At 43.7% G+C, this 18,331-nt stretch overlaps 1 protein-coding gene across 2 annotated transcripts in view; it reads right to left on the bottom strand.

Moving 5' to 3' along the window:
• Positions 1-14,067: 14,067 nt before the first annotated feature.
• hs3st1l1 (heparan sulfate (glucosamine) 3-O-sulfotransferase 1-like1) overlaps positions 14,068-18,331 on the bottom strand; it is a 118,968-nt gene continuing 114,704 nt past the window's right edge. For both annotated transcript variants that reach the window (XM_080205587.1, XM_080205588.1), the window contains exon 2: positions 14,068-16,087. In XM_080205587.1, coding sequence (XP_080061713.1) covers positions 15,004-15,948 — 945 coding nt within the window. In that variant the 5' untranslated portion in view covers positions 15,949-16,087 and the 3' untranslated portion in view covers positions 14,068-15,003. The remainder of the gene's footprint in view (positions 16,088-18,331) is intronic.

Raw genomic sequence — 18,331 nt, 5'->3', positions numbered from 1 at the left:
TGGGATGTAGGTGTCGTTGGCTGGGCCAGCATTTATTGCCCATCCCTGAGGACATTTAAGAGTCAACCTCATTGCTATGGACCTGGAGTCACATTTGGGCCAGATTGGGTAAGAACAGCAGATTTCCTTCCCTAAAGGACATTAATAAACCAGATGTGTTTTTACAACAATCCGCAATGATTTCATGGTCATCATTAGACTTTTAATTCCAGATTTTTATTGAATTCAAATATCACCATCTGCCATGGTGGGATTGAACCCAGGTCAGAGAATTACCCAGGGTCTCTGGATTACCAGTCAAGTGACAATACCACTACATTGTTGCCTACTCTTGATCTAATAGATGTCAGCCCACAGTATCCTTCTTATTTGTCTTCCTGCCTATTCTTCTAAAAACCACAGGCCTTCAGAATGTGAGGACGGAATGCTGCTGATGCTAAGATGAGGGCTTCTGCCCTGCTTGTGGTTGGCAACCTCTGGCTTGGGCATTGGATGGAGGGACGACATGGGAACAGACATACTCTCATCGTGAGATGGGAACCTGGGCATTCCCATTCACTCATTGAAACCCTCTCCAGGTTGCTGTGAACCGGCTTCTCCTGCAAGGAATAGTGTGGTTCTTGGGAAGATTTACATGGGAACTTCATAGAGTGGGCACGGCAAGGAGGCAGAAGCAATAAGTTACATGCAAGGTGAAGAGACATTTATGTGAAAGAAAATGCATGGTTCCAGTAAGGAAGCGTGAAACCAGTTAGCAAAAGAGTGAAATGTATTCCATTTGTTACCAGGGAAAAGCAGAATGCTGTTTATATTTGTTCTCACCAAAAATTCCTAATTTGCAGCAGTAGTTGAAAAATAAAAAGATACCTGTGCCATTAGAGGTGAAAACTTTAAATAGGCTCTGGATTCACTTTTATATCCCACCCCCAAAATCTGTAAGCTGCCAATCAATGTGTGGCTGTGTCGGCAACCTGATGCTACAATACAAATGGGGCATGACTATCAGATTGTTTGAACCGCTCTCTGGTGCCATCAAGTGGGCATTCTGATTGCTTCACCACCTCCTGCCCAATGTACACAATGCACCACAAATTGGTCCTGTGAACCACGGTGAGTCTCCAGGCACATGATGGTGAAAGATAGGTTTACATTGGAATCCATCACTGAACACCGTACAAGTGATACCTGCAATGTTGATCTGAATAATAAAGGCTACGACAACAAAGTCTGACAAACACTGTTGCAAATCCAGGTACAAATTCCAAAGAATGACTCTGTTGGGTTTCAACTTTCAGGGAAAGCCAAGATTGGAGTCAATCATGGAGCAGGGATTCAGCTCAATTAGATGTCTGGGGTTCCCTTACACAGATTGTGAAAGGATGGCCTCTGGAAGTGGCATTCCTGGATTAACACTTAAGCAGCAGATTAACCGGCTTCACTCCCTCAAAGGACTATAGGTCAGAAAAAAAGCAGCATTCTACATTTTATAAATATGGCAAAGGCAGCATGAATGAACATTTGTACAAGGCAAGAATTAAGTCACAGTTTGCAGTTTTGGATGATCCATTATAGAAGTAATATTAGGATCTTGGGAGAAACGTTTTTGTATGGCGTTCATTCTAGGAGGTCCCATGCAGACTTCGATTACCTGGGGTGTTGTGGGGAATGGGGTGCCAAGGGAATGGTGGGTGTGAAGACAAATCATGGCTCACTATCTGCATGGTCTCCATTGATTTCCTTACCGGCCTGAGGCATCGATTCTAGAGACACTGTTACCTGACTAAATCTTGATTCTGTAGAGACTAAACAATGTAGTTTAACCAGTGTTATGCTGGAGGTGGAAAACTATAGTTACGGAGAATCTGGGATATTTAATATTGTGGCATTGAAGGCTAAGAGGACATTTAATGGAGATTTTTTCTAAAGAGTTTTGATAAGGCAAAGAGAAGAAAAATTGCCAGGATTTTGGCTTCTTTGGCAGGTCGGTAGAGTCAAGGAAATATACTGCTCAGCATATCGGCCTCCGGTGTAACTCCCTCGAATATCCAGAGTTTCTTTCTGGTAGTGGGTAGGTGTGGATTGGAGTTTGACCCACCATTGTCATAAACGGTGTGGAGGCAGCCACAGGGACTTCTAAGTGCTGAGGCAATTTGATTAAAAGACCCACCTTGATGCGCTGGGACTTTGTACCAGTTGTAATAGGGTTAGTTAGGCCCTCCAGCTCCCATATTCATTCTCCATGCTACATCCAGGCCCACCTCAGGCCTCACCCACCACGCCACCTCCAGATGGCCCCTCATTCCTTCCATGCCAAACTCTGTCTCTCTAGCCAACTTAGCCCCTATACCAATTTAGCACCAATTCAAGCCAACTGATGGTCCATTGTATATGTATGTGTATAGTTGGGATAAAGACCTGTGGAGAGATCTAGACTAAAGGATTAACATAAAGAGCACCTGATACTAATGTAACTGCTGATGTAATAGTGACACAATGTCATATGACAGGAGCAGAAGTATAATCTCATGTAGACTATTGAGATGTATAGAGATCTGTAGATAAACATGAATAATTCCTATGCATAACAGTCCTTGGTGGCACTCTTAGTGTAACAGACAAACCCAAGAAGAACCATCCCCCACTTTACCCTTACATCCTCCTTGCCAATTTACCCATCATGCAGCATGGGTAGACCTTAGGAGCCATGCTGAGATAAAATAAAATAAAGTTATAACCAACTATTACACACTTCACAATATAAAAAAACTCTAATTGATAAACGCCTATTGAATACATTTAAAGTCCTTCAAGTACTTCATCTCATATATATCAAACATTTGTAGTTATAGATCCACATCAAAGTCCCTTAATAACCTCTTGGAATTGTCAATCAAATTGTGAATTTAGAGGCTCCCCTCTGTGATAATGATAACTTGTGGAAGTAATTAAGCAGCAATAATATTATAATGATAGCCCTCAGGCTTAGTTCAACAAAGAACAAAATGAATTTGTGGAAATTGAAAATCGGGGCAGATAAATTCTGTGACAATGACTGCAGCATTGGTGATATTTATGGTGCAGGAAGACAGGAGGATAAACATGGGCAAAGGTAGGAGCCCTCCATTGATTACCCTCAGCAGGCAGTGAGAATAGATTACCAGAAAGATTGACTACTGGAGCCTAGACATAGCACCAACCAGTGCACTAATCTAAAGATCTCACAGAGGTGGTCAGCGTCAATGGATGTATCTTTACATAATGCCTCCTACACAGTAGAATACTTGTTCTCATTCTAAATGGACCATGCTCCACTATTCATTCAGTGGCACTCCCTGACACATGGTCTCACTCATTGCTCCTGCTGTTCAGCTATGACAGGCACATCACCCAATCACAGTGCAACACACTCACCCACGTTCTTCCCTCTCTCTTGCAGGAAAGATGGGGAGAACAAAGATGCCCGAATCTATCAAGCCCAATGGAAGAGATCACTCTGAATATCAGTGTTCAGCTCTGAGATCATTGTCAAAAATGACATCTTCCTATGTCATGTCCTTTCTGCACTCCCAGACACTTTCATTTTGCTATCTGGCATGATAAGTAAGCTGCTGATGGTGTGACCATGGATCTCTTGCTTTCCACCTCACCCTCCCCATCCTTTTCAACAAACTTTCCCCTCTGAGTTACTGCTTTCAGATACCCCAAGAGCTGCTGGTTCCCCTGTCGTAGAGCTGCAGCAACTCCAAGTGGAGGAAAGACCCAATGACAGTGTTGCACTGAGGAAACAATCCTGTCACTTGACCTGAAACTCACAGCAATCAGCTCAGACACTGGCACTTAGTGTCTCTTAGAGGCTGGTGTAGAGTTGGGATCAGCACATGGTGAGTCACTGGACGTAAGTGAGCTGCAAAAATGTCTTGGATGAAAGGATGATCATTAGCCAGAGGATGGGGTGACAGACAGACTAGTACAATTGCAGAGCGCCGGATGGGAACGTTGATGCAGCGACATACAGGAGGGCACTGAATGAACAGACAGACTGAGATGCTGGCTGGAATTCTCGGCCAGAATTATCTGGCGTGAATGGCCAGATAATTCCAGTCACTGGGCCTGCACAACCTCCTGACAAGTGGAGGAGCCCAGTTCTGAGTTGGAAGAGAAAATGGCGTGGAGTTAGCTCTCACTGCAGCCAATGCTCTATCAGCCTGTCAGAGAAACATAGAAATACAGAAAATAGAGCAGGAGGGGCCATTCGACCCTCCAAGACTGCCCCACCATTCATTATGATCATGGCTGATCACCCAACTCCATAGCCTGATCCTGCCCCTCCCCCATATCCTTTGATCCCCTTTGCCCCAAGAGCTATATCTAACTCCTCCCTGCTGCAGACCCAAAGGCACTGTCACTGCTGCCCCCATATTTAGCACAGTTTTTGTGTGGACAGGTTATTTACTGCACTGCCATCCCTGTACCAATATAAAAGCTTGCAAAAATATAACTTACTTGCAAATTTCTGTTTTCAAGAATGATCAAGTGCTATATGGACCTGTCCAGATTTGGAAACCTGGCATTATATTGGCCCATTGAGCTGTCTGACATGCGGATAGTGCCAATTCAATGTGTCTGGGCAGGAGTGCAGTACGCTCATAACCCTGGGAACATCATGTAGGCCAGGCAGGTAATGATCAATGGCATAGACTGACTCCGGGGAAGCCAGCTCAGCCTGTGTAACACCACTAAAAGTGATGTTTACATATCCGAATTCCACTTCCAAAATAACAAGCCGTCAGTTACTTGTTTGTCATCCACAAGATAATACATGGATTATCCTAAAGTAAATGCAAAAGAACGTATAGTATTCATATTGTGGCCAAAACGGTGAGAAGATCTATAAATATGTAGACGTGTCTATAGAAGTGATTGTGCCCAACTACAAGCTGACTGGAAGAATCCACATTAAGAATAGTCTACTACAGGCTCACTTGGTGATAATGGCCCTTGCAAAGTATTGTCTTCCTGGTTGCTCAAGTTTCCTTTCACAGAAATCCACGGAAAGGTCTCTATGCACCACAATGAATGCAGCTTAATGCCTGTAATATATAAAACTGTTGGTATCTGCATGCACGTCTGATCAACATTCAACCCTATAGTATCATGGAACTATAGGGATGGCACCTCATTTGCACTTGGGGCCTACATTTGCCGACTACCTGCCCAATACCAACAGATATTTGGTTGCCCGCTCATCCAGTGGGGGGGGTTAGCGATTGCCCAGGATCCCTCTCCCTTTCCCCAGCAGTGTGTTGATCAACCCTGACTGTGGGCTAAACTGGGGTATTATTTTTTGAATGCGTTTGTTGTCTTCAGGTGCCCAAATGTATGGGGAAGGCAGCATGTCTTATTTTTTCTTAGCATTCCAGTTGCAAAACAGATCTCCAGCGAGCCTTGGGAACAGGAAATCAGCATAGGAACTTCCTGCTTCTCTTTGGGAATTGTCCTCGGAAGAGGTGAATGCATGTTTCATCCTTTACAAGACAATTAAGAAATTCCCAGGGAGGATAGCACTTGAATGTTCCTTTGGGATTTCCCCCAATTATTTGCCAAGATTTGAGAATTCCTGATCCCACTTTCCACCATTCTGTACTGATCTGCTGTGTTGGTATGAACATTTTGGACTGCCACTGCACTAGAGTCTCCTTCATTCCCTCCTGTAAGTCCCAGGACTTACCTTCCTGCGGTTGACTGGTTCTTTGTTACCACATGACAACAATCTGTTTTTGAGGTATTCTGCTCACACCCTCAGGCCAGTCATAAAACAACATAGAACAGTACAGCACAGGAACAGACCCTTCGGCCCACAATGTTGTGCTGAACATGACGCTAAATGAAATGAATCCCTTCTGTCTGTCTTTGGTCCATGTTCCTGTATTCCTTGCATATGCATGTGCTTATCTAAAAACCACTTAAACACCCCTATCGTATCTGCCTGCTCCACCACCCTGGCAACGCATTATAGACACCGACCACTCTCTGTAAGAAACTTGCCCCTTATATCTCCTTTGAACTTCTCCTCTCACTTTAAGTGCCCCCTAGTCTTAGACATTTCAACTCTGGGGAAAAGATTCTGACTGTGCCTTTCTATATCTCTCATTATTTTATAGACTTCTATCAGGTCTCCCCTCCACTGCTCCAGAGAAAACAACCCTAGTTTGATCAGTCTCTCCTTATAGCTCATACCCTCTAATCCAGGCAGCATCCTGGTAAAACCTCTTCTGCACCCTCACCAAAGCCTCCACCTCCTCCCTGTAATGTGGCTGCCAGAATTGAACACAATAAGTCCCTTTCCATTGTTTTGGTAAAATGTGGTGAAATCACCCAGCTTTTATGCTCCCTGTTAAAATTGGGCTTTCATTTTCCAGTAACATGCCGCAGTGTTCTCTCTTAACACTAACTGCTCTAGGAGTGTTAATTTTCTTTAATTCTTCATTAGCAGGAGGGTGAACGGTTATTGGGTTAGGCAGGAATGTAGAGTTAAGGTTACAGCCCTGATCTTATTGGATGGTGGAACAGGCTCGAGGGGTCGAATGGCCTATACTCCTGCTCCTAATTCATATGCTTGTAGGTCCGTACTGTATGCTGAAAAGTTTCTTATGTAAACTGTAAATACATTCATACATTTATTCATTGTTTCCAAGTTTGAGCATGTGTAAAATGCACTGATTTCTTGAGGTAAAACCACCATTTATCATTACAGAAACGCTCTGAGCAAAGTCATGGTCTGACCTTAAAAGTGTGAAAATATTTTGACTGATGAGAAAGCATTGATTGCTGCCCTGCTTCTCTCAGTACCTGCAGCATCAAGGTACGGAATATTTGTTCTAACAAGAGAACATGAAGTAGCGGATGAAAGAAGCTCAGAATCTTGAGCTCGTGTCAAACCTTGTCATGGCTGTGCACCAAGCACCCCGAAGTAACATTAACAAGAATAATTGTGATCGGATGGAAGGTGGAATTCTCCCAACTGGCCCATGGTAGGGGTTTGGCGGTGGATGGGTGAGGAGAATGTGCTGAGAGGCAAAAAATCAAAAACCTGTCAGTACAAGATCTCGTTACAATTCTCCTAATGGTGGTCAGTCGTGCTCTTGTCTGATGGCATGAATGTGATTTGTATTCATTTGCATCTCATGAATGTTCATTAAAACAGCTGCCCATTGGAACCCGTCAGGCTTTCCACTCCTGTGTCATGCCAATGGGAAATCATATTGGCATCTAATCCGATTAATAAAGAGTGGCATGCACTAGGCAACCCTCAGCTCACCAGAGATTTCGGGATGAATCCAACAAGGGCTACTTGCCATACTGCTGTTGATGTGCAGAACACCACTGTGCCAGCGCCTGCCCTCCATCTTTATGCCAAGATGGTCTTCGTGGACAGCACCATGCTGCTGGAGGCATAGGCCCTCCTGAGTGACTGTCCTGGTTCAGTTCTGGGTTGGGGGCTCAGAAGTACAGGGACTGCCTCCCTCCCTCCTCAATGCCAAACCTCAGTGTCTATCTGGACCTCACTGTACTGCAGGACTCGAGCAACCACCATAACAAAGGTCTGAAGTTTATTGTGGGTTGGAGTGCAAGGTAAGGCAGGTTGGAGAGTTGACCTGATGAAGACATGGGGGAAGAAATGTGGATGAAGGACTATGCAAGATGGGAGTGGGGGAGGGTGACAGCTCATGACGGCAGGCAGGGAGGCAAGGAAGTGGATGAAGATGATGACCAATGGATGGCAGAGGGAAGACTGAGGGGAGGGGAGCTGAACCCTGACAAGGCTGCGTGAAAACCTCACAAACAAGGGGATCAAATAGATGGCACATGTTATTGCAGGGGGTGCATGCAGACTGAATTTTACGGGGTGGGAGACTGTAATGTGGCACAATAGGGAAGTTTTGCATCAATATTAAACAAGTCAGGGCTGCAGTGGCTTGTCAAGTTAACTGTTTTTGGAAATGGGATCTAAGTCCAGGGACTAGCAGACAGGAACTAGAGAGTGACTGCTGTGAAATGGAAAGCAATCACAGCTGACAACTGATCCAGGGCAATGTGGACCTCACAGGCAGGTGTTAGACGTGTGGGAGGACTGCTAAGCTGGCTCTGGGCTTCCTTCTTGGAATGCATACTTACTTGTTGGTGCCACTACAGCTGACAGGGTGCGTGTAAATTATACAGGATACAGACATTCATAGAAGCAGAAAGCTACATTTCTAAATTTACACTTTTAAAGGGATAGACACAACTAAATAACCTCGTGTCAAAATTGGAAAAGCTACAAAACAGAGTACAGGACTGTAGCCTTGGGGAGTGAAGGCTGTAGGGAAGGGGCACACTGTACCATCCCCTCAGGGAAGGGGAAACACAAGTTAACAATTAATGCCACTGATCAATGGCTAAACAGATTCCATTTTTTTGCCATGAACAAACGGAAGCTCAGACTTATACTAAGCCAATGAGTGGAGTTCAGAGTCACATTGGTCCAATGATGTAATTCACAAATTCTCACCTCCCACTGGGCTCCTGATGTTACATCGGTGGAATGAAACGCTGCTGACCGCTATGTGCATGCTAGAGTATCAGGGGTAAATTAGCACGTGGAATGATGCAATCCAAGGTGCCAAAGCTTAGTCGGCCCACTTCTCCCATAGATCTCTCATTCACACCTTTGTACTCAGCACCCTTTAACCACTCTGGTCTTCAATATATCTTTTCAGAGAGGAGACATAAGTGAGATTGGATCCAGTAAGCCAGAGAGCTTTAATACAAATCCTCATTCGATGCAGGAGGTGAAAGAGGGAAAGGTGTTTATGTGCACAGCTCCAGCAGGAGGCACTGTAATGATGATATGGCCAAGGGGAGCCTGAGCATTGACAGGAGGTGGAGGAGCAAAGACCCTGACTGACAACCCTGATGGTCTATCGTCTACAAGTTTCCTTTCTACAAATGAAAGGCAGTGCAGGACAAAGTTGTGATTGTCCAGAGATCTGGTCCACCACATATGCCACATGCTCTCAGAATATCTGATGTAACATGGGTTTGGAGGCTTCCACCTCCCAGTGGGATTGAAGATGATGGCAGCACTCAATTTCTTTGCCTCTGAGTCATTCCAGAGATCAACAGGGAACCTGTGAAGCATTTCACAGTCAGTAACACATCAATGCATTCAGGAGGTGATCGATACCGTTTACAGAAGGGCCCAACATTATGTGAACTTTGTTCTGGACCAGGATAGCCAGGCTCAGAGATTCACTGGCTTTGCAGCTATCGCTGGGTTCCCAAGAGTACAGGGAGAAAGAGGCTGCACTCATGTGGCTATATGGGCTCCCTGGCAGTAACCATTGATGTCCATCAATCACAAGGGTTTCCATTCCATCAACGTGCAATTGGTTCACATGCATGGAAAGGAAATCATGCATGTGTAGTCATAGTTCCCTGGGAGTCACTCCCAGGTGCCTATGATCTTCAAGGGCCCAGAACATCTGCAGGGATGATTGCTGAGGGGTAAGGTTTACCCACTTAAACACTGGATCGTGACTTCGGTGTGTTGTCCTCAGATTCCAGTAGAAGAAGGATAGAACACTGCTCACTCTACCACACACACCCTCAGAGCAGATCATAGGACTGCTGAAGATGTGATTCAGATGCCTGGACCGCTCGGGTGAGTCTGCAACATGCACCGGAAGGGGTTTCTACATGATCGCAGTTGCTGTTCCTTTCACAACCTGGCTGGGGAGGCCCTGCCAGAGGGTGAACTGGAAGAGGAGGACACCCCCTCAGAAGATAAAGATGAGGAGGTGCAGGAAGTCCAGGGGGATGCTGAAGGACAACACGAGCATGCTGATGCCATGGAGGTAGGGGGATGTGTGAGGTGTGCCTGTGATACCCGAATAAAACAAAGAACCACCATCAGGAGACTTGAACCCTCCAAGCCATCACAGAGAGAGCAGGTCCTATATCCACACTTGGGTTAGATCTTAGCTGTGGAAGTCCAGCAAGGAAGTACAGTGATGAGAATCGAGTCTAGACAATTCGTATGCCGTGTAAAGAAGCAAATCCTGCCATGAAGGAAATGCAAACTCTCATCCTCAGGTGCATTTGAGACATTATGGTCCACAATTTCTTGGTTCCCCAGTGTCTGATTTGTGGAGTGGGGGTGGGGGGTGTATCCCATTGATCCCTCTAGGAAGTTCGCACTTAAGGGTTTACCCGACAATTGCCCAGAAGCGCAAATTTCCTCTGGACAATTGTGGTAATTTTGGATGGATTTGCCTGTTTTACCCTGATAGTTACTCTGAAAGAATTAGAAGGGGGAGAAAAAATCACTGTGAACTCCAGATATCTAAATACCCATACCCAGCCTCACATGGGACACCTCACACCAACACATCCCCTGCTCTGATAACACCTCCGTCCCATCAAGCGCAGCACAGCAACACTTACCTCCACCACCACCCCCCAACATCCAACCTCTCGCCCACACCTCTGGTAAACTGTTTACTGTTGAAACTTACCTTTCCCTTGTCCTTTTAAACATCACCTTTAAAAAGCTGTAAGAAGAACTGCTGTTCCTTATCTCTCTGCAGCTCAGTTACGCCATGCTGTCATGCTGTTGCACTGCTCCTGTCTCACCCAGCCTGAGTGTGGAAGTTTGGGCAAGACAGAAGCATCAGAATCCCAGCATGGGTGAGTCTGTCAAGAGTGGTAATCTGACACTGTTATCACACAGATTACTGCAGACGTTATGGGCCTATCAGTTCGGAAACCCAGATGTGCAGAGAGTCACACAGCTGACGGATCCTCCTCAGCTATTAGAGCCACGGGAAGACTAAAGATTGAGAACTCATTTATCATGCGCCCCAAATAAAGAATTAGTTATGTCTCCCTGAAAACATGCCAGAGTCTGGTTGACATCACATGAATATTAACCTTAAGGGGATACTTTAGTGTGAAGAAGAGTGAACCTTGGAGTGAGACGATTGCAAAGATCCAAACCACTTTCATCCATTTACATAACCATCTTGAATGATTTTCAAAATGCATATCTATTCAGTGACTTGAATTATTGTCACTTGTATTAATATACAGTGAAAAGTGTTGATTCTTGCGTGCTATACAAAGCATAGAGAGGGAAAGGAGAGAGTGCAGAATGTAATGTTACAGTCATAGCTAGGGTGTAGTGAAAGATCAACTTAGTGCAAAGTAGGTCCATTCAAAAGTCTGATGGCAGCATGGATCGGCTGGTACATGACCTCAGGCTTTTGTATCTTTTTCCCGATGGAAGAGAAAATGTCCGAGGTGCATTGGGGTCCTTAATTATGCTGGCTGCTTTGCTGAGGCAGCGGGAAGGGTATCCAGAGTCAATGGATGGGAGGCCAGTTTGCATGGTGGACTGGGTTACATTCACAACCTGAGTGATGGAGCATCTGTGACCCTGAGGTGACGTTAAAATATTTTAACTTTCCTAATCCTATCACGACACCTAGGAGCAGGCCTGCAGCAGGGACAGAGGCAGCCTGCTGACTGCTACATCCTGATGCCTGGGATGACCTTGGCAGGCATCCCCTGGAGGCCTGAGCCCTGGAGAGTCCCTACCTCATAAGGTTCTCTTGTCCAGGGGCAGAAGCACCCTTGGTGGCTTGTGCTGCTGGAGTTGGTATGGGCAGAGGCAAAGGGGACTCAGAGGATGCACACTCTTGGAGTTTCCTGAGTTGGGGCATCCTGGGCTTCCGGCTGATGTTCATCCTCTCCACTGGGTGCCTGATGGCCTCAACCTAACTCCTGTGGAAAATGGGGCAGTTGAAGTGACGTCAAAATATCTGGTCCCCATATGACATCCAGCACAATGTGTGGCCATGAACTGCATGGCCAAGCAAATATCCGGCAGGACCTGCTGGACTGAGGTCTCCATGGTGATGGCCCATCTTCCCATGCTGATCTTGAGGCACGTGCATTTTGGAGCCACAACATCATAGGATGAAATGCACGTCTCCTATGTATGATGCATCCTAACATGGATGTGCCGGCATTGGACTGGGGTAAACACCGTAAAAAGTCTGTGCTTTATATGCTCTGTCTGAGGCCAGAACTCTCCATTCACCTGACAAAGGGACTAACCCGAAAGCTTGTGCGTTTACTATCAAATAAATCAGTTGGACTAAAACCTGGTGTTGTCAGACCTTTTACTGATGCATCCTACCCAGAAGGGACAGAGTTTGGAGTTCAAGCACTAGGTTGGTGATCTTGTTGAGAGAGTGTGTGTTGATATGTGTCCCCTGGTAATGGATCTGTGAAGAGAGTAGCTGTTTGAGTACATGATGCCAAGCTAAGAGTTTCATTGTGGAGGAAGCAGAGAGAGGACTTACTCTGACAGAATGGATGAGATCATTCCCCTTCCTGCAGTGTGTGGAAATTTGTGGGTGGGTGGCAACCATGCCGACCTCCCGGGCAATAATCTTCCAGGCCAGAGAGTTTCCTAAGCCATCCCTGGGGTACAGGATTTGCTGGTGGGCCCATACTCCCAAATAAGAGCCTCCAAGGCCCTGGCACTGAAAGCTGGTGCCGTCTTCTTCTTAAGGCAAAAGCCTTTTTCTGCAGGGTTGCTGACATGGTGAAGACAGGTGAGCTGGAGAGTGTGATATGAGTGTGCTAGACTGCTGTTTAAATATGGCGACGGGCCTTTTGAACTGCCAACTGAGGGCAGGTAGATGAATTGGCTTCCAGCCCATAAGAAAGATCAGAGGGGAACTCATCTGTGAGCAATTGATGAGATTCCAAGTGCTGAAACTGGCACAGGATGGCATCATCGTGCTCAGCAAGGCATGAACCGCCAGACTGCCCACCACCACACTTAGTCTCAAAATGGGAGAATTACACCCATGGAGACTATAGCAAACTAAGTAAAATTTTACACAAACAGCACATCAATTTAGTTAACAGGCCAAGGATTAATGTTTGCAAAATGTAGAGAAAAAAAAGAGGAGCCTGGAATACATGTACATTCATAGGCTGTTTTCCTCTCTGAAGATTCAACAATCTGTGGAAGTGGGGGAAATCTTGAAAGCAAACAATTGAAATAAACACACAGAGCTCAGAAAGCAGTGAGAATTTCTACAGCACTAGTGTTGGTGCTGTAACGTGAAAAAGAAACTCCGGAATTATTGACAGGTTTGAACTGGTATTTTGTGTCTGTAATACATTTGGTGAAGGTTGCAGTGATTCATCAGGAGAATGGAAGGTATGAATTCAGCTGTCAGACAACCTGCAAAATCCTTGAAAGTTGAGAAGATGAATGAGTTGCAATACACGATTACAACTGACAGAAGATAAAACCAATGGAGCAAATTTATGTGCTGTTCACCCTTTACACCTATGGAAGTGCTGTGTCAAAATTAAAAAGGATTGAATTTCTCCATTTTACAAGGGTTGGTGTTAATTAAGTGAGATTTCAAGGGTGTGCTTTAATTGCACTTTATATATCTACATAGATGTATTAAACTTTGTAGTAAATCCCATTTTGCTAAACGCTTGTTGATAGAAGCATTATGTTTGCAAAGCTGCAAAAAAAAAGTTGAAACGTTTAACCCATAAGGAAACTACTGCTAACTTATTAAAAATGAAACCCTTCCAAAATATAGGGTGGAATTTCCCTGACTGCACACCACGGGAATCGAAGCAGGAGGGGCATCGACCATGCAATGGTCCGTTGGCATCGGGTGGGATTTTCCGGTCTTGGAATGAGCGCCACTGGAAAATTCCACCAATAGTGAAGCATTTACATTGTACCATAAACAAAATGCTAGAAATCTCAGCAGGCACCTGACAGCATCTGTGGAGAGACAATAGAGCCAAGTTTCGAGTCTGGATAACCCTTTGACTTATTTTGTATAATACACTCAGGGTCAGGGCAATGAAATGCTTCAGAAAGTGCGGATTACACTTTGATGATTAAAAACATCAATATATTGTCAATTGAATATTTTCAGTAAGTGTTTTTAATGAATAGCTTGGTTTAAATGTGCGGTAATATGCTTATGCAGCTCCTTTACAATTTTATTCTTCTGCAGTACTGTATACATGTCAAAACTAAATCTGAAATGCATCTTGCAAAACTGAACTTAGTGGTGTCCTAAATATCAGGAGGAAGCAGCAAATATGCACATTAATTTTGAAACAAAATATGTAAAAAAATATTATATTTAATTTCTATATAAATAGCACATGGACAGCAGAGAACAAGATAAACATTGCAGCTTTATGTTCCGTAAGAGCAAGTATGAGTAATAAGATCACAAATCATCGATTTTTTAATCTAACAGTTTACAATATGTAGTGTTTAGAATATAGGAACATACAGTCCATTTGTCACTTTCTGTCCTGAAATATTACATTTGAATTTTTAAATAGAAATAACCACATGCATTTTCAAGCATGCAAAACATATTTATTTGAGAAGGTTAGTAATAGGCATTTATACATTCTATTTAAGACGGTTATGTGGCTTTAGGTCATCTGGTTAGGCAAGCAACAATCAGCAGGACAAAACAGATACTAGCCAATTAAACAAAGAATAATTGACAAGAGTTGTCAATAATTCTCATCTAAATTCATACCATGTGAACAGACCAGAAGTGTCATTACATTTGAAATATCTTGTTAATTATGTTTTCCTATTCTCAAAGATTAAATCATCGCTGAACACAATTCTGTTTTTATTTTAAATTAGCAACAATAGGTTTGCTAACTCCAACAAGCCATTGCTGATGATATTATTGTGTGTAAAGGTGTCCATAACTCTGTGGACATGCACTGTCCCACTCCCCTTCTGCCATTGCAATCCACAAGTGCACACGTATCCTGGGTTAATGTACTGGTGAATTAAAAAGGATGACGCTACAAAATCACAAAACAGTTTTGATTCAGCTAGGATTAAAGCCAACACGCAAAAGGTTCCACAAAGCTTTAATGCCAGTTGAAGGATTGCTTGACCATGCTGAAAAATCTCTCATTGTGTTCTCTAAAGTAAGCATGTAGCTCCTTCAGTACAGTACTATTCACATTTGGATGGGGGCGACCCTTAGATTCATGTAAACATCTTTCTTTGCCGTCGCTCCGAAGACAGTAGAAACCCTTGGTTTGATTAAAATAGAAATTTGAAGTCATTATCCTGGCAGGAACGTTAAGAAATCTTTCCACTTTCTGCAATTCTTCCAGAGGGTTCCTTATAAGAGTGCCACCATCCACAATGTGTATTTGGTCCAGTGGAAAGTACCTCAGCCAGTTATTCATGTGAATGTCATACAGACTTCTCTGAATGGCTTTGTATTTTGTGTTCAGCACTCCATTTTTAATGACCATTTCTTCAATGGGTTGGACAGGTTTGTGGTTTTCCAATCGGTTGTAGTATACCTGGGTGTAGTCCGATATCACTCTCTCCGTCGGATCTCTCAGAATTAACAGTAATTTGGTAGAACTGTTCATGTCATGGATCCGTTCTGGCGTCTTAATCGAAGTGAAATAGCCTGGGGTTTTCTCAATCGTGGTTTGATGTGGATAAGAGAAAGGCATCAGCTTCCTGTACCATTCTAAGCCTTTTGCATAATTCTCATCCCAGTCAAAGAAGTGGACTTCAGTGGCAGCAACCACAATGTCAGGGTGAATGTCCAACATCTCCAGCAGAGCCCTGGTCCCTCCCTTTCGCACGCCAATGATGATGGTCTGTGGAATCATTTGGTTGGCAACAGAAGACAGTGACTGTGGCGAGTGATATTCTGATTCATTGCTTTCTGATCCACCTCGATGCTTCAATGACGGAAGCAATGTCCCTTCCCTCTGCAGAGAGCTCCCTGGGCGTACCTGGTCTGCTTGGGCTACCAAAAGGAGAGCCCCCACCAGTAAGTAGGCCATGGGGAGAAGCTGTGCTCACTTAGCAAGAAGGTCAGAAGCAGATTATTATCACTCAAATGCCAGTCAACGCTCTCGGATGAAATGATGCAAGTAACAGCACGCGATGAAGTGCAATTTGGAAAGTTGCCTTGATCTGCATCTGCCAAAGACAAAAATCAACAGAATGAGTGACATTCACACAAAATGTAAAACACTTTAAATGCAAAATGACTTTCTTTCGAATCTTGTATCTTGCCTCTTTTGTGCACTTAACTACACATCATTTTGAACATTACAGATTGGATATTTCATATGAGCTAAAGTTGAAATAGTCCATGACAGTATCATTTTCTTGCTTCATCTAAAACAATCGGTTCACGTTATTTATTAAAATTGCCTTCAGAGTTTAACACAACCCTCTTTAAGCAAACAGTGCTTCTTTGAGGTTTTAAAACTTCCCTGTTGCAAGAATACTTTGATGATTAATTGAGAGACCACTCAGAAACCATCAATTTTGTATTCAGAATCATAACGTACACGCTGTTAAACCTTACATTTTGAGACACTTGCATAGGGACTCAAATACCAATTTTCCAACATACTTACATTTGTTAATGGAAGAAGTGAAGCACACTTTGAAGACTTCTGAACATTTCAAAATATATTTCATTCATTTTTATGAATAATGTCTTACATCTCCATTGATCACTACATTGAAATAAACTACACTATTGGAACAAATCCCAAACCTTACTGGATCAAGTTTAGAAGTCCCCGATCTTAGAGACAATGCTGCAGCATGAATACACATTATAGAGTCATAGAGATATGCAGCACGGAAACAGGCCCTTCGGCCCAACTCCTGACCAGATTTCTTAAACTGAACTAGTCCCATTTTCTTATGATTGACCCATACCCCTCTCAACCTTTCCAATCCACATCCTTGTCCAAATGTCTTTTAAATGTTGTAATTGTACCTGTCTCCAGCACCTCCAATGGCAGCTAATTCCATGTATGCAATACCCTGTGTGGAAAAGGTTGCCTCTCAGGTCCCGTTTAAATCTTTCCATTCTCACCTTCGATCTACGCTCTCTAGTTTTGGTCACCCCTACCCTGGGGAAAAGACCTTAGCTATTCACCTTATCTATGCCCCTCTTGATTTTATAAACCTCTATAAGGTCATCCCTCAGCCTCCTAAGCTCCAGGGAAGAAAATCCCAGCCTGTTCAGCCTTTCCTTATAATTCAAACTGCCAGTCCTGGTAACATCCTTATAAACCTTTCTGCACCCTTTCCCAGTTTAATAGCATCCTTCTTCTACCAGGGCAACCAGAATTGTACACAGTACTCCAAATGTGGCCTCACAAATGTCTTTTTCACTTGTAACATCATGTCCCAACTCCTGTACTTAGCTCTTTGACCGGTGAAGGCAAGTGTGCCAAACACCTTCTTCACCATCCTGTCTACCTGTGATGTTGTTTTCTTAACCAGAGATCAACCAATTATCATAGAATCCCTACAGTGCAGAAGGAGGCCGTTCGGCCCACCCAGTCTGCACCAACAACACTCCTACCCAGGCTTTATCCCCTTAACTCCACATACCACCCTGCTAACCCCCCCAGCACTAAGCGACAACTTAACATGGCCAATCAAGCTGACCCGCACATCTTTGGAGTGTGGAAGAAAACCAGAGCACCCAGAGAAAATCTACACAGACATGGGGAGAATGTGCAAACTCCACACAGACAGTGACCCAAGGCTGGAATCGAACCTGTGTCCCTGGTGCTGTGAGGCTGCAGTGCTAATCACTGTGGCACCCCAAAACAGTTCATTTACTTGCTCAATGACTAAGACTTATTGGGGAACAGTTGGGCACCTCAAGATACGTATCAAAATTCACATTAAAATTATCACGTGACATATATTACATCAGTATTACCAAGAAGTGGAGTTACTGGTAAATCATTTTGCTAATCTTGTTCACAGGTACAAAGAGGACTCAAACAGTGGTTGATAATATTTCAGGACCTGTCAAAAACACAAAATCAATTTGCAAAGGTGTAAATCCAAGATTGGAACTTCTCTTAAGTCCTGAAATCTGTTGACCAAAGACCAAATTAATTTGGGCAGAATTGCTCAGTTCACCTAGTTTCAGCTTTATATGTGATTTTATCTTGAATTCATTTGACATTTCCTTCCATATATTTTCTCTCCGAAAGCTTTTATAGTGTATGATTTGGTCTATCACAATTCAAACATCAGAGGAACCAATTCCATAACTCAAATTTCATATTCATTAAAAAAAGAATCAACAAATCAGAACTGAGCAGTCTGAAAATGTTACAGTGAGAACAAATGCTCTGAACCACAGAATTCAGAAATTACCAAAAGCAAAGAATCAGAAAA

The sequence above is a fragment of the Carcharhinus amblyrhynchos genome, chromosome 17 (genome assembly GCF_965287045.1).
Source record: "Carcharhinus amblyrhynchos chromosome 17, sCarAmb.v2.hapA, whole genome shotgun sequence".
NCBI classification, from domain to species: Eukaryota; Metazoa; Chordata; class Chondrichthyes; order Carcharhiniformes; family Carcharhinidae; genus Carcharhinus; species Carcharhinus amblyrhynchos.
This window is presented reverse-complemented; position numbering and strand designations above follow the sequence as displayed.